Raw genomic sequence first — 21563 nt, 5'->3', positions numbered from 1 at the left:
ACGCAGGCCCCGTACCATGCTCTTCCCGCCCCGCCCTCTGGCTCTTGTGTCTCGCGACTGCAGCCGTCCCCATCCCCCTGACGCTGGCCCGGCCGCCCGCAAAGCCGCCGCACACTCCCCGCGGGAACGCGTCCTCCCGGCGCCAGCACCTGTCCCGGCTTCGCGGGACGCTCCGCGCCTGCGCCCTCGCCCGTCCGCGGGCGGGTTCCTGGTGTCCGTGTGAACGTCCGGGTCAAAGGCTCACGAGAACCAATGAGCGGAGGCTTCGAGGGCCGGGGGGCGGGGAGTGGGCGGGGCATCATGGCCGCCCCCGGCGCGCGGCATCCGGGACCTTGCGCGAGTCGCCCTGACCCGCAGCTCCGCCCCCGCAGAGGCGCCGAGTTCCCGTGAGGCCGGGCGGCGGCGAGACCGGGAGCCATGGGCACGGTGCACGCCCGGGTAAGAGGCCCACGCCGCCCGCGGGCCGGGCGGGCGAGCGGCGCCGCGGCGCTGCCTCAGGCCGGCGGGGCGGCGGAGGCCCGAGCGGGAAACCGACGCCCGCGAGGGTGGGGCGCCCGCGGCGCCGCCTCAAGGTCACCCGGCGACCGGAGCCTTCCCCGACCGCCCTGCCGTGCCCGCCGTCACCCCGAGCGCAGGCAGCGCCCGGAAGCCCCGCTGGACCCGGCCACCCGGGAGGCTGCGGGCCGGGGCGGGAGTCCGCGCCCCCGAGGAGGCCGGAGCGGCGGAGCGGCGGCCTGCAGCGGCCGTCGGGAACCGGGCAGGCCGTTCAGGGCGCCGCGTGGACGGCTGAGGCTTGGTGGGCGTTGGTCGCGGGCTGAAGGCCGGGCCGGACGCGGCCCCTCAGCGCCGCAGCTGAGGCCGGCGCCCGCCAGCGGGGCCTGAACGCCGGGCCGGGCCGGACGCGGCCCCTCAGCGCCGCAGCTGAGGCCGGCGCCCGCCAGCGGGGCCTGAACGCCGGGCCGGGCCGGACGCGGCCCCTCAGCGCCGCAGCTGAGGCCGGCGCCCGACCTCCGATCCACAGCGCCACTTCCGGTTTTCTGGTGGTTCATTGGAGCTGGAGTCCCACAGACTTTCCTGCCCGGGCTGGCTTTGAACCGCCATCCTCGGATCTCAGCCCCCTGAGTAGCTAGGATGGCAGGCGCGAGCCACCAGCGCCCCGCCAAAACGTTGGGGTTTTTTGTTTGTTTGTTTGTTTTTGATAATTGTTTCTGAAGGCCAGAAAATGGGGGGTTTGTTTTGTTTTGTCCAAGGCCGTGCAGAGCCCCAGGATATCCTACAGCTGAATTCTAAAATGTGGGCTCCAACATCCAAACCACTAAACTACCATGTGTGCTGTTTTACCCATCTGACTCAGAAGCCTTCAGCAGTTTTCCAGTTGTACTCGCTCTGTAGGGGCTTTTCATTCTGCCTGTTAGAGTTCTGAAGAACTCAGCGTAAGGCTGGTAACCTGGCTTCCAGAGCCTGGTTTAAACTTCTTTAAGTACCATGGCTCTGCATTGTGCTATCCACTACTGCCTGGCACTCAACCCACACTCAACCTCAGCATGCAAAATAGCTCCATCTTTTTATTTATTATTTATTATTTTTACTTTTATTCTGGTGTGTTCTGGTACTGGGACTTGAACTCAGGGCCTCAAGCTTTTACTTGGTTTTTCCACTCAAAGCTGGCACTACTACTTGAGTCACACCTCTACTTCCTATTAAGTTTTAGTGAGGATTTATATTAAATAAAATTTAAACATTTCCTGCTCCCAGTGTTCTAATAGATAGCTTTTATACTTTTTGAGGTAGGTGAATATACAGGATTGTGTCATCTAGTAACTCCTAATCATTAGACAATGGTTCTGGGTCTAAGTTGGCTGAGGCACACTTAAAGCCTAGATAACCTTCAGGACTTTCTTTTGCCAGATATGCATTTCATTTTTTCTGCCTTCATCCTTCCAGGAAGAGTTCCCAGATTTTTATGATTTTAAAGGAGAAGGGAGATTCAGATAGTCTCTCCTGTGGTGTCTCCTCTGAGGAAACTTTGCAGTGAATGTTTCATTAGTGCTGTGGCTCTCAGCCCAGCCATGCCAAGCAGGATGCAGGTTTTGTTTTGCCTACAGGGCAGTACAGTTTTGGTCAATTTCTCTTCTCTGACAGGTATCTCTGTGGCCTTTTACTTTTAAGTTCCTTTTTGTGGGCCGCAGGTGTAGAGATTTAATTGTTATAGCCCCATTCCTTGGCATATTGACTTTATATAGGACCCTTCTGTTAATTTTTGGCGTGTGTGTGTGTGTGTGTGTGTGTGTGTGTGTGTGTGTGTGTGCGCGCGCGCACATGCATGCGCGCTTGCGCTTGTGTTCTGGTACTGGGCTTGAATTCAAGGCCTGGGCACTTGATCCCTGAGCTTTTTTGCTCAAGGCTAGCACTACTGCTTAAGTCACAGCCCCACTTCTGGCTTTTTGGTGGTTCATTAGAGATCAGTCTCACAGATTTTCCTGTCTGGACTACTTCATACTGTTAGTTCTTAGACTTCTGAGTAGCTAGGATTACAGGCATGAGCTATGAACTAAAAACGAGTGCACCAATGCTCGGGAAATACCCACAGACAGACCAGCCCCTCCCTTGCATGGGCCTTCCTTGCCATCCGCCCCGCTTCCTCAAAGGAGGGAAGAACCAGAAGGCCAGAAGTCAAAGGCTTGTTTAGTTCATAGTTTATTATAGTTCTCCTCCCTTTCAGAGTCTGGAGCCCCTCCCACCAGATGGGCCTGATTTCGGAGCATTGGGAGATGAAGCCCAATTTGTTGAAATGGAACCTGAAGCTAAGCAGGAAATTCTGGAAAACAAAGATGTAAGTTTCCTATTGAAAGCCTAGTGCTGCAGCCTGTATACATATATATGTATGGAATTATGTATGGATGTGTGTGACTAGACAGAGGTGGTTTTTTTTCCTATGTGATTATGTGGATGATTTAGACAAACACATTCTTAGGTTTACTTTGTTTATGTGTGTATATATCTGTGTGTGTGCGTGTATATATATATATACATATATATATACACGCACACACCATGTTGTTATTGTTGTTGGTTGTGGGGCCTGGGCTCTGTTCCTCAGCTCTTCAGCTCAAGGTGAGCACTCTACCACTTGAGCCACAGCGCCACTTCTGGCTTTTTCTGCTCATGTGATGCTGAGGAATTGAAACCAGGGCCTCATGCATGCAAGGCTAGCACTCTACCACTGAGCCACCTTCCCAGCCCCTCTCTAATTTCAAAGACTCAAATCAAGCCTAAGTTTATGTATCTTGCTCCTTGAAAAAAGCAACTCAGGTCTCAACTGCAGCTTTCCCCCAAGTTTTTTTTTTTTTTTTTTTTTTTGGGTCCGGTCATGGGGCCTGAACTCTGGGTCTGGGTCTGGGTCTGGGCGCTGTCCCCCAGCTCTTCAGCTCAAGGCTAGCGCTGTACCACTTGAGCCACAGCGCCACTTCCGGCTTTTTTCTTTTTGCTTATGTGGTGCTGAGGAATTGAACCCAGGGCCTCAGGCATGCAAGGCAAGCACTCTACCACTGAGCCACCTTCCCAGCCCCTCCCCCAAGTTTTTTAGTGTAAATATTAACTTTCTGACTTCTAAAGAGTTTGCAGTAGAGAGTGGAGAGCTCTGATGTGGTCCATGCAGGGTCTCAGGCAGGACATGGTGTATGGAGTGAGGGGTGGGTGGGGACCAGCCTGTGGGGGTGCATGTAGGCAGCCCAGAGGCTTTGAGCCTTTCTGGGTAGTGGGCTGGCATGGTCCTGGCTTGGCTGGCTGTAGAAACAGGATCTGGTTCACAAATAGGACAGACCTAGGTCTGTACAGTCAGAATTTTGAAAAAGTGAAAACTAAGAATAAAGTCCATGAACAAGAAGACTTACAGGTTATTATCACAATTGAAGACCAGCTGGCCCTACACTTCAAGCACTTGTCTGTGGCCATGATGTCTGGAGCAGGCCTGCTCTTAGGTGCAGTTGGTGTGACCTTGTCCCCTGCAGGTGGTGGTTCAGCATGTGCACTTTGACGGACTGGGAAGGACGAAAGATGATATCATCATTTGTGAAATTGGGGAGGTTTTTAAGGCTAGAAACCTCATTGAGGTAAGTCGGCTCTGTTTGGCATTCTTTTTTTTTTTAAACGTATCTGTTGTACCTCTTTCTTGACCTTTGCTCTTGCCTGATGTCCAATCTCCCGGGCTCTCTTTCTTGCTGTGTTCACTTTGAGGGTTCTGTTCCCTCTTACCCCTACTCCCCAGCACTGCTTTCATTCTCCCTGGGGAAGCTCCCCCTGCCCCCCAGCAGCTACGTGCTGCTGGTCCTAGACAGCTCTTCTCCATTGAAAGCCAATTGTACAGCCGCCTACTGGACTCTTCCTCAGGGAGTTGCCAGGGTGCCCTGCTCCATGCTGAGATCTGAAGTGACCCGCTCACAGTGGTCTTGTCTGTCTGACTCCTGGGGGTGGGGCACTAGGTAAGGAGCCTCAACGGAGGGTCTCCAGGGCTTCCTCCTGCAGGAGCCCTGCCTAGGGCTTGTGGTTACCCAGCCTGGCACCCTCCATCCTTCTGAGCAGGAAATCCCACCTACTTCTTCCATCCTTTCCCCTGAAGGGTAACACAATATCCTTTGTTATGATGCAAGATCCTTTGCTACTCTGCCTCCATTCGTCCTTAACAAGAATGGACTCCTGGCCTCAGAAAGGACTGTAGTTCATTGAAGGGAGGGAAAAGGTTCGACGCTGTTAGAATCATTAGAAAGTCAAAACAGCACAAGACAGCTGTGCACACTTCACAAAGAAAGCCGACTTCACAAGAGCTTGTGGTTCCTTCCAGGAAGGTTTGGTGCTCCACATGCGCCTCCGATACCTTTTCCTTTTCTGCGGTCATTCTGCGCAGCCTGCGTGCAATTGGCCTAGTGGGCATTCTTTGGTTTTGTTTTGTCAGTTGTGGGGTTTGAACTCGGGCTGGGCGCTGACCCTGAGCTCTCTGGAGAGCTCAAGGCTAACGCTCTACCACTTGAGTCACAGCGCCATTTCCAGTTTTCTGGTGGTTAATTAGAGAGAAGAGTCTCGTGGCTTTGGACCACAATCCTCAGATCTCAGTCTCCTGAATAGCTAGGGCACTCTTGTGCTTTATGAAGGGCTGTGAGCATGGTTGGCACTCGAGTAGACTCTATAGAGTGCCATCGGTGTGGTTGGCACTTTTTTTCTTTCTATCCTTATTATAAAGGTGTTGTACAGAGGGGTTAGAGTTACATAAGTCAGGTAAAGAGTACATTTCTTTTTGGACAGAGTCACACCTTCCCTTCCTCCCAGTTTTTTCCTACCATTCCCACCCACAAGTTGTATAGTTCCTCTTTTTCTTTCTTTTTGTTGTTGTTGTTGTTGGCCTGAGGCTTGAACTCAGCACCTGGGCGCTCTCCCTGAGTCCTTTTTTGCTCAAGGCTGGCACTCTACCACTTTAAGCCACAGTGCCAGTTCTGGCTTTCTGGTGGTTAATTGGAGGTAAGAGTCTTACACTTTCTTGCCCAAGCTGGCTTTGAACTGAGATTCTCAGATCTCAGCCTCTTTGAGATCTAGGATTACAGGTGTGACCTACTAGTGCCTGCTGTATAGTTCATTCTCAACATAGTATCCAGTGAGTACCACTGTCGCATTTGTCCATCTTTTGTCCCTCTGTGTCTGATGGTTGTAGGGTCTTGGTTGCATTTGAGTAGGGCTTTTGCCACCCCATAGCTCTTTCCATTCTTAGCATGGTTGGAGTGATCTGTGATTCTGCCAGTGGCAAAGGCCGGCCTGTCCTGTGGCCTTACTGTGTTTCTGTGTCTTACAGAAACTCCTCTTTCCCCTCCCACAGGTAATGCGGAAGTCTCACGAAGCCCGGGAAAAGCTGCTGCGGCTAGGGATCTTTAGACAGGTGGATGTTCTGATCGATACGTGTCAAGGTACATAATCCCCTTCACTCGTTCTCCAGGGCCATAGAACAGCCATGTGATTAAACATGGAAGGAGCGGAGTTCTACCTCCCCTTGAGGGACCACGCTGTCCACTTGACCCCCGGCCTGCACCCGAGCCCTCAGCGTGATGCTGAAGGAGGGGGTGGCTGCTCTCGGCCTTCTCTTTCCCAGCAGCTGCCCAAAGAGAGCAGATTTCCATCTTTGCCTTGCCTGTTTGCTATGCGAGGTTTGTGGGGACTTATTTGTGAATTCTGTTCTTAATGTACACCTAACCTGAAGTCTGTTAAAAAAAACAAAACAGTATGGCACCAAGGCTCTGCCCTCCATCTGCCCTTCGCCTGTGGGAGCCAGCTCCTGGGCATGTGAAGTCCTGTTCCGATGGCCTGGGCAGAAGGCAAGGGCCAGGCTCTTCCTGGGAGGGGCCATCGTCCCCACTGAGCCCACACTCTACAATGCCACCCTAGGCCTTGGTTGGTTGTGATGTGGCTGCTCTCATTTCTGACTGCTCACACCCTGGCTGAACGAAGGGCAGAATTTCCTCTTCCAGGTCCTTAACTGTTTCTTTTGAGGGGAGCTAAATCCTCATGGTCTCATGAATTCCTGTTTAAAGACCTCCCCATGGGAGAGTAGATTTCTTCAGCAAGTATTTGCTTAAGCTAGCTCCTGTAGTCAAGGGTGACTATTTATGTACCTGTCCTACCACAGAATCTAGAAACAAGGCCAGTGTAGTAGTTTACACACCTCAGGTTCAAGGCCAGCAAAAGCAAAAAATAACAAAATTCCATTTCAACAAATAAGTCAGTCATGACATTTCTTTTTTTTTTTTTTTTTTTTTTTTTTTTTGGTTGGTCATGGAGCCTGAACTCTGGGCTTGGGCGCTGTCCCTCAGCTCTTCAGCTCAAGGCTATAACTTTACCACTTGAACCACAGTGCCACTTCTGACTTTTCCTGCTTATGTGGTGCTGAGGAATTGAACCCAGGGCCTCATGCATGCAAGGCAAGCACTCTACCACTGAGCCATCTTCCCAGCCCAGGCATGACATTTCATGCCTATAAATTGCGTTTATGCAGGAGGCAGGCATACAGAAGAAGGTCAGGGTCCAGGTCATCCTGGGCCAAAACGTGAAGTCCTATCTGAAAAGTAACTGAAGCAAAAAGGGGTGGGAGGTGTGGCTGGGTGTATACAATGTCTACCTAGCAAGTCCAAATTCTGATGCTAGAAACTAGGAACAGGGTTTGGGGTTAGGATGTGTGTTTGGTTTTGTGAGGCACATTCTTTAAAGCAGATGACATTGTCCCTCGTCGCGTGAGCACTCTGCTCACGTGTTCACAGCTCCAGCCTTGCTGTTGTTGCTGTTGTTGCTGTTGTTGTTGTTGTTGTTGTTGTTGTTTTCCCAGCATGGGGCTTGAATTTGGCCTGGGTGCTGTCCCTGAGCTCTTCAGCTCAAGGCTAATGCTCTACCACTTGAGCCACAGCACCACTTCCAGTTTTTGGGTGGTTTATTGGAGATAAGAGTCTCACTTTCCTGCCCATGCTGGCTTTGAACTGCGATTCTCACATCTCAGCCTTCTAAGTAGCTAGGATTATAGGCATGAGCCACCGGCGCCTGGCTTGCTACTGCTTTTGTTCCTCAGGTGAAGATGCGCTTCCTAATGGGTTGGATGTTACCTTTGAAGTAACAGAGCTGAGGAGGTTGACGGGCAGTTACAACACCATGGTCGGCAACAACGAAGGCAGCATGGTACGCTGGGGCCCACCTCGTCCGCCCTGTGGGGACCTTGCACTCCAGCTTCCCAGCCCTTTCTTATTCCGTGTGTCACCTGTTGTGTGTCATGTGTCATGCACCATGTGCTGTCTGTCCTTTACCCGGCCTGCGGCTCATTAGCCGGGGGGGGGGGGGGGGGGGGGGGGAGGTAACACTAACACCAGTAAGGAAGAACGTTTTGGAGGAGGGTTGGGGTAGGGGGTCCCATGTCCTGGCCAGAATCCATGTGAGTGCAGTCTTCAGCAAAGGCACCTGATGATGGCTTAAAGCCATGGTAAACACTGACCAGTGGCCGGGTTTGTGCTCTGTCTGGTCTTCTGTTCCTACTAAAAGCCCCATCCTTCTATTTGGACCATTGCTTTTCCTTTTTTATTCTAGGTGCTCGGCCTGAAACTCCCAAATCTCCTAGGACGTGCAGAAAAAGTGACCTTTCAGTTTTCCTACGGAACAAAAGAAACTTCGTATGGCCTGTCCTTCTTCAAACCTCAGCCTGGGAACTTTGAGAGAAAGTAGGAAGCCAAACAGACCCTAGAGCTCCGTGGCTTGGCTTAGTTCCCCAGGTGGCTTGCGTGTGTGTGTGCACGCCCCCTGGTGGCCCTGAGCTGTGTTTGCATGTGTGCACCTGGGTATCCTGGCTGCTAAGCTCTGTCCCCTTATCTCCTAGCTTCTCTGTGAACTTGTATAAAGTCACCGGTCAGTTCCCATGGAGCTCCCTGCGGGAAACAGACAGAGGCATGTCTGCTGAGCTGAGCGTGAGTACCGTCCTCCCAGTGTTCCAAGCACCCGTGGGCTCGGTGCGAGGGAGGTCAGTGCCTCTGCTCCAGCACGTGCAGGCGGCCGTGTGCAGAATAGCTGCAGGCGTGCTGGGCTGGCGCTGTCTGTGCTCTTGGCCACTTGTCTTCCCTCAGACATAGCCCGCAGAGTGGCTGCATATTGCTGGAAGGTTCCATCATTAGCTCACACTCCAGTTAGGCTATAGGGATGTGTCTCAAGTGCGGCATACGAATGAATAGTATTTTGACTTTAGTTTTGGCTTTTTGAGGACCCACTCCTTTCTTCGTTTGTACTCTTCTTTCCATGAGACACACAGTATATAGAGAAGTCCCTGAGTGGAGTGTCAGACCCACAGCAGCCCAGGCCCCAGCCTGGAAGAACTCTGGGGGGCGGGTGGCTGGAGGAGGAGGAGGCCCCGACATGGCCTTGAGACTGGCAGCATGTGTGACCCGGGCTTCTGCAAAGAGATGGGAGCATGCGTTAAGTCCTCATGGCTTGCGTGTGCCGTGGAAGTGTGAGACTGAGGCTTGGGTGGGCTTGCAGGTCAAATACAGGGCCCAGCCTCCCTTCCCCATGGCAGACTTACCTTGTCTGGAACGGTGGCTCTCGGACTCCTGCTCTGAGCTCTGGCCCTGTTGGGTCTCCACGGGGCTCCTAGACAGCTGCTGTGGGGGCAGCTGTGGTCAGCACCCCACCTTTTCCCTCATGCCCTCTTGCCTTGTCCCTAAGCCTTGTAAAGTTTAGAGTCCTGGGAAAGTCGGAACACGGGTTCACGTGGGTGGCAGGGAAGGGGAGTGCCGAGGCACAGAGCAGTGGCTGCTGGGCGGGCGCAGGTGGGCGGGGGTAGCCTGGGTCGGGAGGGTCAGGCTCTTCTGTGCCCTCAGTTCTCTGCCCTGTGAGGTAGCACCGTCTGTCTTTGGGTCCTGACAGACTGCAGAGCTGCCAGCGGGCCCACTGTGCCAGGCTGGGTGGGTAAGGAGTGAGGGGGGCTGGGTCGGTGGGGAAGGACCTGCGTTGCAGAGGTGGTGACAGAGCCAGGGCCCCCCTCCCCCCACATGGCATCACTGAGTTCTTGGTACCTGGGAGTTGCTGAGATTCTTGTGGGTTGTCTTGAAGGCTTAGGGGTGGGGAAGGGCACAGGCTGTGCTCTGGGAGCTTAGGGGGAGCTGGCTTCACAGCTGCCAGCAGCCCCATTCCTGCTTCTGAGAGGAAGCTGGGTGCTGTCGTGGGGCCTGGGACGCTGGCTCGGCTTTCCCCACAGTGTCCAGGCGGTGGAGCGGGTATGATGGAGATGACGGCACGCGTTGTAGTCGCCTCCAGCTTTCAGGCCTCCTCTGCTCCCCCTCAGTTATTTCACGAGTTCCGCTGACGGCATCTCGCTGCCCGTGTGCTTGCAGTTCCCCATCTGGAGAACCTGCCACACCGTGAAGTGGGAGGGCGTGTGGCGGGAGCTGGGCTGCCTGTCCAGGACCGCGTCGTTCGCCGTGCGCAAGGAGAGTGGCCACTCGCTCAAGTCCTCTCTCTCGGTAAGGCCCGGCTGCACGCTGGAATTGCCACCATGCACTGCCTTGTGCCATTGTTTTTCAGTGGCACTCGTGGTGTCAGGCATCGATGTGCTTCAGAGTCACCAGAGGCAGCAGCTGGCTGGCTGGCTGGCTTTGGCCAGAGCGCCAGGCTCATGAGAGACGGGGCAGCCCCATGGCGGGTGGGAGCCCCCCTGGACTCCTGGGAGTTGGAGCTAGGTAAAGGAGGGCCAGAAGCCCACAGCCAAGCCACCCTGCCCAGGCGCGCTGTGACTTCAGCGGCCTTGCCCAATGTCTTCCAGCATGCCATGGTCATCGACTCTCGGAACTCCTCCATCCTCCCGCGATGTGGGACCTTGCTGAAGGTCAACCAGGTACGGCCACTCCAGAAGGCAGGGAGCCTTTCCACCACCTCACACTGGGTACCAGCTCAGGGCAGCCCTAGAGGATGGGGTGCACGGTATGCATATAAGTATTCAGCTTTTCCTAAGGCCTGAAAATGTAGCTGTAGCTGTGGTAGAGTGCTTTTCTAGCATGTGTGGATGGCCCTGAGTTCCACCCCTAGAACTTCAGAAAGAAGAAAGTTCTAGAAAGGTTTGCAAGGATGGTTAGCTCCACTCAGGGACCCTGGCATCACTCCTTGCCCTGTAGTTCAGTCCTGTGCCTTCACAGAACCTGGGGTGACAGACGCAGTAAGGGGGTGGTGGGGATAAGGTGGTGCAGACAAGGAACAAGCCAGCAGAGGGCGCATGCTTCCGGCTCCTCCCAGGCTTGTAGTCTACCTTCACTTCCCCTCTTGTACTAAAGTGGACTTTCCGCCCTGCCATGAGGTTAGCCACCTTGCCAGTACAAGGGAGGTTGTGCGGGGCCGGAATCTAGCCAGAAGCAGGATCTTGAGTTTCAGAAGAACAGACAGAAATGGGAATGCCCTGTAAGTGTCCTGCACTGGCCCAGGGCAACTGACCTTCCCAAACGGGGCACTGAGCCACCTGTCCGTCGGGAGCTCTGCTGTCTGCTGCGTCCCCCACAGTGGTTCAGTGTGCACCACAGTCCTCTGTTTCTGTGCACTCAGCGCAGAGGACACAGCATCGAGGGCATGGCAGGTTCTGCTGCTTTCTGAAAACACAAGACAATCACAAAACCCATTTGCTCCTCTGAGCTGTGGCCCTTGTGTGCAGGAGCTGGCTGGCTACACCGGAGGGGATGTGAGTTTCATCAAAGAAGACTTTGAGCTCCAGCTCAACAAGCAGCTCATGCTGGATTCTGTGAGTACTGAGCCAGCCCTGCTGCCTGTGTGGGTGCCCGCTCCCATCCCCCACACCTTTGGGGAACAGTAGTTCCTGAACCAGAGTCCGAATTCTTTACACTGCAGTGTCAGATCCCCGCTAGTGTGGCATGGGGGGCCAGCACCGGAAAGCCAGGGCGGAAAGCGAGTTCCAGGCCGTTCCAGGCACCATAGGGAGACCCTGTCTCAAAATAACAAGAAAAGAACACAGACCACCCAGCAACCTTTGTCCCTGAAGTCAGCGCTTCCGAGTCCACTGATGTGTGCAGGCCCTTGGCAGCCCGGCCTCCTGCCCAGCTCCAGCCCTTCCTCATCTCTGCTTGGGCCCTGCCATCTCACCTGCCATTATACGTACATTCTGCTATAGTGCTCTTCCTGCGGTCTGCTCATCCCCATGTCTCCCTCCCCAAAGCCCCACCTAGGTCTAGTGGGTGGGTAAGTGCTGTGGAGGCAGACCCCTGACCTGGACATGAGGATGCACAGAGAGGTCTGCCTGGTGCAGGGAGGAGCGTCAGCGTCCAGGCCTTTCTCCAGCCTGAGGGCCACGACATTGCTGGCTTTGTGTAGGGTGCGGGTTGCTCGTCCCTGCCCTGTTCTGCCTCGTCGGGCCTGCCAGGCCCGGCTTGTCCTGCGGGCAGCGCTTCCCTAGCGGAGGGGCTTATCACCTGAGCTCTGCCGCACTTGAGGCTGGCTTCCCTTGGAATTTGTCACAACCATGTGGCACTCAGGGTGGGCCAGCTTTTGCCTGCTCGTGTCCCTGGGAACACGGGCGTGCAGGACGGCAACTCCGGTCCGCTCTGTTGGCACAGGTGATCTCGGCATCTCTCTGGGGAGGAATGTTGGTGCCCATCGGTGATAAGCCCTCAAGTATTGCCGACAGGTAAGTGAAAGTCCACCATCAGCCATTTGCTGTCCACCAGCGGCTGTTTCTTCACGCGCGGTCCCCTGGATCTTGATGGGTTTGTTATTCTTATTTTTTGTTAGTCATGGGGCTTAAACTCAGGTCCTGGGTGCTGTCCCTAGGCTGTTTTGCACATGGCTAGCACTCTACCACTTTGAGCCATTTTGAGGCTGTCTCCAAATCGCAATCCTCAGATCTCAGCCTCTTGAGTAGTTAGGATTATGGTGTGAGTCACCAGCGCCATTGTTGGCTATTTTTTTTTTTTGGAGATGGGTGATTTAGCTATACTGTACTTTATACGTTAGAGCTCTTTTTGAAGCACTGGATTTTCATTGTTATTTTATCACATTAAGTGGTGGTCTTTTATTATTATGAAAAATGTAGTTCACACTTGTAGACATGCAAAACTAGAGAAATAATTATTAAAAAGTGAAATCTGCTGGGTGCCAGTGGCTCACGCCTGTAATCCTGGCTACTCAAGCGGCTGAGATTTGAGGATCATGGGTCAAAGCCAGCCCAGGCAGGAATGTTTGTAAGACTCTTTATCTCCAATGAACCACTAGAAAAACCGGAAGTGGTGCTGTGGCTCAAGTGGTAGAGCCCTAGCCTTGAGCTGAAGAGTACAGGTCAGTGCCCAGGCCAAGACTTCAAGACCAATGACTGACTTAAAAAAAAAAAGTTTTTTGTTTTGTTTTTTAATTATTAAGTAGTTGCACCAAGGGGTTACAGGTTAAAAAGTTCAATGTTACTTGGTGACAAGTAAGAGTTTACATTTGGAACTATGTTCTCCCAGTATTTGTGGTAGCTATGCCTTTTGTGTGTGCATATATGTACATTGTATGTGTGTGTGTTTTGTGTGTGTGTGCAGTAACATCTGTGTATATGTGTGTGTGTTAAGGTGTTAAGATATTGATTTACATAGAAGTTTCTTTGTTAAGAAACTTTTTTAAATTTATACAGAGTAATCATTCGCCCAGTCTTGAGAATTTTTTTTTAAAGCAATGCTGGAGTTTGACTCAGGGCCTCCTCGCATTTGCTAGGCAGGTGCTCTACACTTGAGCCGCACCCCAGCCCTTCTTTGCTGTAGTTATTTTAGGGATAGGGTCTTGTATTGATGCCCAAGCCAGCCTGTACCTTGATCTTACCTATCTTTCTCTAGGATAACTAAAATGGCAGGCGTATGCCACAGTGCCCAGCTGTTGGTTGAGATGGATCTTGTGAACTTTTTCTGGTTTTCTTATGGTAGAACAAAGGTTTGAACTCAGTGTCTTAGGCTAGCTAGGCTGGCAGACTACACTAAGTCACGCCTCCTCTCTACTTTTGTGCTACTGGTTCTTGCTTCCTGCCCAGATACATGGTCACCATCTGCCTACTTACAGGTTTCCCACAATTGCTGGGATTACAGATGTGTGCCATCATATCCACTAGCTTCCCTCTGTGGAGTCTCTTGAACTTCTGGGGCTGGCCTAGCATCGTGAACCTCCCAGTGTTAGCCTGGTATGTAGTTTGGGATGACTGACATATGCCACTGTGTTCAGGATGGGTTGGAAGGGAGGTGACCTCTCTAGAGTCACAGTCCTCCCCATCTCAGGCTTCCAAGCAGTGGGGGTTGTAGGTATGAGCCATTGCCGCTTGCCCTCTGGAACTTCTTTGCTTGGGCTTGCCTCCATCTTTCATCCTTTCCATCTTACTCTTAAATAGCTGAAATTAAAGTATGAACCGCCACACCCCGCTGAAATTCTTCTAGAGTACATTTTACAGCATGCGTGTAATGTAACATTACTTGCACATACCTCACTTTTCACCCTACCCCATACTTTGAGCATTTGGAGTTTGAACTCAGGGTCTGTGCTTGGCAGGCATGCACTCTACCACTTTAGCCATACCCCCAGCGGTAGTTAAAGGAGAATTGAAGCAGGGCAGTGGTCGTTCTGGCCTAGCTTCCTGGGAGGCCCAGGCCCCTGGCTGCCCTCAGGGCCCTGCTGATGTGCTGGGCCACACCCGGGCAGAGCATTGGCATGGCTGGTGAGCACAGCATGCAGGGGGCTGGTCTTCCCAATTTTCCCTCCGTAGCCAAGTATTTGTGAATGTAGTCATCGAACTGGAGTTTAAAAGTCCACTATGTGGCTACCCCTCAGGCCTGTGTGTTCAATGCCTGGGCCCCACGGGTGTCATGGGACCCGGCTGGAGGAGGTCAGCTTTTGGGCATCCCTACCACCTTTCCCTCCCTCTGCTTCCTGTCCACCATGAGCTGGACAGCCTTCCCCTCCGCTCCTGCCGCCACCATGCTCAGCATCAGCAGAACAGAAACCTCTGAAACCCCCGGCCAGAATCAGTACTTCTCCCGTGACTTGTGCCAGCATCCTGCCAGAGCAGTGAGGAGGCAAACAGCACGCCTCGTGTTTTTTAAAGAAATGATAAGGTGGCAGGGTGCTGTGGCTCACACCTGTAATCCTAGCTACTGAGGAGGCTGAGATCTGAGGATTGTGACTCAGTTCTCAGGGTTGTCGGCCAAGGCAGACTAATCCAAGAGAATCTTAACCTCCAATTTAGCACTTTAAACCAGAAGTGGAGCTGCAGCTCAAGTGGTAGAGCACCAGCAGTAGAAAAAGCCAAGCAAGGGCTAGGGTGTAGCTCAGTGGCAAAGTGCTTGCCTAGCAAATGCGATGTTCTGGGTTTGATCCCCAGTACGTTGAAAAGATTTTTAAAAATACAGTTTAAAAAAAACACACACAAAAAAAAACAGGGCTGGGAAGGTGGCTTAGTGGTAGAGTGCTTGCCAAGCACACATGAAGTCCTGGGTTCGATTCCTCACTACCACATACACAGGAAAAAGCTGGAAATGGTACTGTGGCTCAAGTGGTAAAATGATAGAATGTGAGGCCCTGAATTCAAGCCCCAGTACCAGCACAAAAACAAGGAATATGAAGACTTGCCAGTCTTGTGGTGTGCGACGTGTGTGTAGTGTTCCGATGAGTGGCTCTGATTGTGCTGTTCTTCACAGGTTTTACCTCGGAGGACCCACCAGCGTCCGTGGATTCAGCATGCACAGCATCGGGCCTCAGAGTGAAGGTTGGTCCAAGCCTCTCCTTGTGCAGGCCATGGGTCCGTCCAGGTGTCTGCTGCTTGAAGGACAGCAGTGGTAGATGTTTGCATTTTACAGCAGTGTATCATACGGCAGGCATTGGTGCTGATTGAGTCTTATTAGAAAGGGAGGAAGTAGGGGCTGGGAGGGTGGCTCAGTGGTAGAGCGCTTGCCTTGCATGCCTGAGGCCCTGGGTTCGATTCCTCAGCACCACATAAGCAAAAAGAAAAAAGCCGGAAGTGGCGCTGTGGCTCAAGTGGTAGGGCACTAGCCTTGAGCTGAAGAGCTGAGGGACAGTGCTCAGGCCCAGAGTTCAGGCTCCACAACTGGACCAAAAAAAAAAAGAAAGGGAGGAAGTAGATCTCAGTAAAAGTACTTAGAAGATGGGGCTGGGAAGGTGGCTTAGTGATAGAGTGCTTATCTTGTGAACAGCCCTACTAGTGTTCCACTAATGGCATTTCAGTTTGCAGAAGAGTGGTGGAAATTCCTGGCTCACATCCCTCCCCCTCCCCACCCCCAAGCATTGCATCTCCTGTGGAGCATTGGCTAGAAATAGTGAGCCAGGGCTGGGCGCTGGTGGTTCACGCCTGTCATCCCAGCTGCTCAGGAGGCTGAGATCTGAGGATCAAGGTTCAAAGCCAGCCTGGGCAGGAAAGTCCATGAGACTCTTATCTCCAGTTAACCACCAGAAAACTGGAAGTAGCGATGTGGCTTAAAGTGGTAAAGTACTAGCCTTGAGTGCAAAAGCTCAGGGACAGCAGCGCCCAGGACCTGAGTGCAAGCCCCACAGCAGACAGCACCAGTAAATTCTTACCCAAGCCCCTAGTCGTTTCGGGCAGTCTGTGATCAGACAAATGCCCATGTCCTGTGCCACATGGTAGTGTCATGAGAGCCATTTCACTGGCCCCAAACCCTGGGCTCTACCCTTTCCTCCTCCATCTCCCACACAGTGAACTCCTGGCAAACATATTTGGGGTTTTTTTTTGTAGTGTTGGGGTTTGGACTCAAGGCCTTGTGCTAGCTCCACCACTTGGTCCCCCTTCTAGCACCCCTCCCTTTTATTTTGCTAGCTATTTTGGCAGTAAGAGTCACATAGCTTTTTCTGCCCAGGCTGGCTTCAAACTTCAATCTTGGTATCTCAGCTCCCTGATTAGCTGGGATTATAGGTGTGAGCCACTGGTACCCAATTCAACCAGACTTTTTTTTTTTTTTTCATAAACGGTCTCTAGTTTTCCAGAGCGTCAGAGTTGGAGCCACACAGTGTGTGGTGTTTTTGGACCGTGTGCATGGAAGGCCTCCGTGTCTTTTGGGGGCTGTCATGGATTCGGTTCCAACTCAGGTGAACCACAGTTGTTTATCCACTCGGCTGCTCTAGTGTTGCTTGATCACATAGAACTTCAGTAAACTTGTATGCAGCCCCTACAGATGATATCTCTGGGTAAATACCAGAACATGGGGCTGGGCCAAGGTAAGAAGCTTCCACCAGCTTCCCCAGTAAATGGTTTATAGTGGCTGCCGCTTTGCTTTCTTGACTATAATTGTTTTAAACCCAGATCTAGGTTGTATACATTGATGCTGCATTTGAAATGATTACAAAGCAGCGCCTTGGCCTTGGCCCTCATGTCTGTCTATCTGTGATGTCAGGTGTGGTCTGGATGGAAAGCAGATGTGCTGGGAATCTTTAAGTGTCTTGCTGTCTGGGAAGGGGTCGTGGCTACTCTCCCTCTACCCGCTCTGCTCCCCAGCACCTGCTGCCTCAGAGGTGTGACCACCGTCACTGAGCCCAGTAGGCAGTGTTCTAGCAGGTTCTCCAGCTTTATAAAATTCCTGTAGTCTGTGCTGGTGGTCACCCCTGTAATCCTAGCTACTTAGGAGTCTGACATTTGAAGATTGTGTTTTGAAGCCAGCCTGGGCAGGAAAGTCTGTGTGGTGTTGATGTCCAGCTACTACAAAAGCCAGTGGTGGAGCGATGGCTTAAGTGATAGAGCACCAGCCTTGTGCAAAAATGCTCAGGGACAGTGCCCAAGCCCTAGGACCTGCACAAAAATAAAATTCTCTTAAAACTAGCCCCCGCAGGAACAGTGGTGCCCGGGTGGCTGGTCAGTAGAAGGACAAGCTCAGGGGACACCCTCGCTGGGTGATGGCATGATGTCTCAGAAGGGTGCAGGAGGCAGAGCAAGGCAGAGCGGAGCCGGGACAGCCTCCAGGCAAGGGGCGGGGCGGGGCGGGCAGTGGTGAGAGGGTTCAGATGGCCACTGGAGTGCGGCAGGACAGGAAGGGTGGCCATCTGTTAACTGAAGTGTGTATACACACCGTTCCCTGGTGGTGGTCCTCGTTCTCAGTGTTTCTGAGGTTTTCTGTAGTGGGTCCATGTTTAGATCAGACTTAGAATGAGAAAGGAAGGGGGGGGTCTGGAATGGAGCAGAGTTGGCCTCCCCCATCAGTGGACTCTTAAGCGGGCAGGCTGCCCAGTCCTGGGGGGGTGGGGGTCCTGCTGAGGATGAGCAGAGTGTTCTTTCTGGGGTCTGCTGTTGTCCAGGAGGGCACTGAGACAGGCGGGCTGGTAGACACTGAGTAGCTAGAGGGGGTCTTGACTCTGGTGACTGAACAATGCAGGAGACCTGAACTGCTGACAGTGTAGAGGTGGAGCGGACACTTCGCCTGGTCCTCATCCCTGTGCCCGGAACCTGCACAGATGGCTGCGTTTTGTTTTTTGGTCTGGAAAGTTTGCTGAAATCATGCATATCTGCAGGGTGTGGCGGCACAGGTCTAACCCCAGCTACTCGGGAGGCGGGGGCAGGAGCATCTCAAGTTTGAGGCCACAGGCGCCCCCCCACCCCCACCCCACACTCCTGCAGGCAGTGGCTCAAGTGGCAGAGTGCTTGTTCATCACAAGACCCTAAGTTCAGTCTTCACTACCACAGAACAAAAACCAAAACCACAGGCATTTCATGGCATCTTTTCCATGCCAGGTGGTATGTGCGTATTTATAGATACCAACAGTTCTGGTGGATTCAAGTTCATCCTTCCCTAAGCTGCTCTGCCTTCCGCCTCAGGAAAGCAAGAAAAGAAAATATTTAAAATGAGGCCAAGGGAGGAACGGGGGGGGGGGGGGGTAGGGGAGGAGGAAGAGGAAGGGTGGGAGTTGAGCCCCTGTCCTGTGTTGTTTTGTATTTGATGGTCAGGGTTCCGCTCGCTCCTGAGGCCTGTGGGTATTGACTGTGTTGTTCTGCGTTGCTCTGTTCTGCACTGGCAGGAGACTACCTGGGCGGGGAGGCGTACTGGGCGGGCGGCCTGCACCTGTATAGCCCGCTGCCATTCCGGCCCGGCCAGGGCGGCTTTGGTGAACTTTTCCGAACCCACTTCTTCCTCAACGCAGGAAACCTCTGCAACCTTAACTATGGTAAGACTCACCTGCCGCGAGGCCAGCGCGACCCTGAGAGTGGGGCCTGCGACATCCTTAAAGCGAAGGCTTGGACCAGTGGGTGGAGTGACTGGAGCATGCCAGGAACGTGGCCTCCAGTGCTGTCTTCAAAGGCAGTCTGTTGTTCACTTCACCATGCCTCGAGTCTACTTCACTGTGCCTTGAGCTCTATCTGTGGGTCACTGGACCCCAGAGTGCAGGATGCACATGCCACCCTCAGGGCCCCCTGCCGGGGAAAACGCTGCAGCCCTCGTCTAGCCTAAGAGCTTCCAGTGCTCGGGCTTCCCAGTGCTCCGGTGGGGCCAGGGAGTCACCGGACAGAATATGCAGGCCCAGGGTATTGAGAAGACTCAGCTAAGGGGGTGCAAAGGAAGTGAGGGGCGAAGCCCCTAATTATAGGGTCCAGATCTCCCCACGTATCATCCCTGAGTAGCTAGATAGCCCTTTGCTCACATGTCCCCTTTTCTTTCAGGGGAAGGCCCCAAAGCCCACCTCCAGAAGCTGGCTGAATGTATCCGCTGGTCATACGGAGCTGGCATCGTCCTCAGACTCGGCAACATTGCCCGCCTGGAGCTTAATTACTGCATCCCCATGGGCGTGCAGCGGGGTGACAGGTGCGTGCCTGCTCCTCAGCCGGCCACCGGTCTTCAGCTGGCGGGCAGCTCTGCAGATGATGCTTCCTACCACACCTGCCCCTGAAGGGAGCGCGCACACGCACACGCACACACACGCACACACACACACAGCACGCGCACACACGCACGCACGCGTGCGCGCGCCTGCTCCTCAGCCAGCCACCGGCCTTCAGCTGGCGGGCAGCTCTGCAGATGCTTCCTACCACACCTGCCCCTGAAGGGAGCGCACACACACTACACACACGCACACACATACACACACACACACACACACACACACACACGCCTGCTCCTCAGCCAGCCACCGGTCTTCAGCTGGAGGGCAGCTCTGCAGATGCTTCCTACCACACCTTCCCCTGAAGGGAGCACACACTACACACACACACACACACACCCCTCTGCAGATGCTTCCTACCACACCTTCCCCTGAAGGGAGCGCACACACACACACCCCTCTGCAGACACACACACACACACACACACATACCCGTTCATGCACTTGAACCCATGGACTCCACCAGTTGAGTAGGAAGGCGGGGTTGCAGTACCGACCATGGCCACCTGGTGTCAGTGTGCGCCCGGCAGTAGCATTGCTCCCATAGCCTTAATCCAGAGCCGTACTTCTCTCTCTCTCTGTTGCTTGCCCTCAGGTTAAATTTGAAAAATGGATTTCAGAGGCTAATTCCAACAGGTGTCTTCTTTGGAAGGAAGCAGCCTGCTTTGAGGTTCTGTGTCCCCAGGCTGGGCCGCGGGCTCTCTGCCCTGCTGCCATGTTGGTAGAGCAGACGTCTGCTCTGGGCAGTGATGCTGCCCTGGCATGGCGTCCCATTCCTGGCGTGAAGCTTTGTGGTCAGAAGGGGATTTTGGGGTGTGGCCTGGTAGTGTCTCAGAGCAGGACGGTCTGTGGGGAGCCGCCCTGAGCCCTGCAGTACACAGCATGCTGTAACTGGGAACTGAGGCCTTTACAGAGGAGATGGGTCTGAGATGTCTGCCCAATCTAACCCAGAGTGATTCATGGTGCTTTCACTTCACTCCCAGAGCTCTGTCTCTGGAGACTCTTGGCAAGTCAGCACTTGCTTTTGGGGGAGGGCTGGGGGTACCCTCCAAGAGTGTGGAACTCCTGTCCTAAACCTGAGAACCTGAGCTGCAGGGGGCTGTGCGCTGCTGGTGAGGTGCGTGTGGGCAGTCTGCAGGGGTGCAGGGAAGCTGATGGAGGGGCTGGGGGAGTTCCACACTGGGACTGAGCTTACCCCTCACCCACCCCCTGCCCTGTGGGTCGTGCGCCTTCCCCATCTTCAGGACCTCCGCTGCCAATTCATGGTGAATGTCCTGGGCCAGGGCTGCATCAGGCAGCGATAGCGAGGAGAGGGGAGAAGCAGCGGGCGATGGAGGGGTCTGGAGGGTGCAGGACCTGGTGGCAAGCAAAATTAGCTTGGCTCCCTAGGAGTAGCTTGAATGCCTGCTTGCTTTCTGAGTTAGGTAAGCCAAAACCTTGGTTATTTTTGTCTCAGCGCTTATTTGCAGACGTTACTCTAAAATGGCAAATGTCAGCATAGGCATTTTTTTGCTGACCTGACAGCAGACATAAAAGCAAACCACTTAGACCCGACCCCACTAAGTGGTGCAGACAGTGCCAGCTTTGATTTCACATCTTTGCCTTTCAAGGGTAAGTCACAGTGCCTGCCTGCAAGTGCACGTTCACGGCTCCGCCGGGGTCTGCAGCGGATAGCCGTCCGTCCCAGAAAGTGCTGTGCCCGCTCTGACCCCTGACCCTTGCATCGCCCCTCCTTCCCAATCAGGAGCAGACGGGCAGCCAGGCCAGATCGAGGAACCCAGCACGCTTCCAGCGGCAAGGGGCTTTTTGTTCCTCCTCCCCCCTTACCCCGGCCCTTCTCAGTGTGTGCCCCCTCCCCCCAGTCAGGGAGGAGGCAACACCAGGTTTATATCTTCATTTTGCCTGTTCTGGTCTCCAGAAGCTGTTTATCTTAGCCTACCAGGAGGAAGTAGCTGGGGTTGGGGACTCAGGTTGTGAAAGCCAGTGTTAACTTCTACCTCTCTTTTCAGGATATGTGATGGTGTCCAGTTTGGGGCTGGGATTCGCTTCCTGTAGCTGGTGCCCCTGCAGGAGCAGCTCCGGAGCCACACGCTGCGCGCAGTGCACACTGGTCCTGTGAGAACCATGTCAATAAATTTTAAAGACAGATCTTG

General features: G+C 53.6%; 1 protein-coding gene across 1 annotated transcript; it reads left to right on the top strand.

The window, feature by feature from the left end:
- Positions 1 to 329: 329 nt before the first annotated feature.
- Positions 330 to 21558, top strand: Samm50 (SAMM50 sorting and assembly machinery component). The gene is made up of 15 exons (XM_069995878.1): positions 330 to 438; positions 2723 to 2833; positions 4011 to 4112; positions 5864 to 5951; positions 7598 to 7704; positions 8107 to 8237; positions 8393 to 8480; positions 9900 to 10028; positions 10328 to 10399; positions 11204 to 11290; positions 12120 to 12190; positions 15216 to 15283; positions 18553 to 18699; positions 19193 to 19334; positions 21420 to 21558. The coding sequence occupies exons 1-15, from the start codon at positions 418 to 420 to the stop codon at positions 21463 to 21465; spliced, it is 1410 nt and encodes a 469-aa protein (XP_069851979.1). The 5' UTR covers positions 330 to 417; the 3' UTR covers positions 21466 to 21558.
- Positions 21559 to 21563: the final 5 nt, after the last annotated feature.

The sequence above is a fragment of the Dipodomys merriami genome, unplaced genomic scaffold (genome assembly GCF_024711535.1).
Source record: "Dipodomys merriami isolate MVZ:Mamm:240054 unplaced genomic scaffold, mDipMer1.0.p SCAF_1028, whole genome shotgun sequence".
NCBI classification, from domain to species: Eukaryota; Metazoa; Chordata; class Mammalia; order Rodentia; family Heteromyidae; genus Dipodomys; species Dipodomys merriami.
Note: the sequence above shows the minus strand (reverse complement) of the source record. Positions and strands in the feature narration are given on the sequence as shown.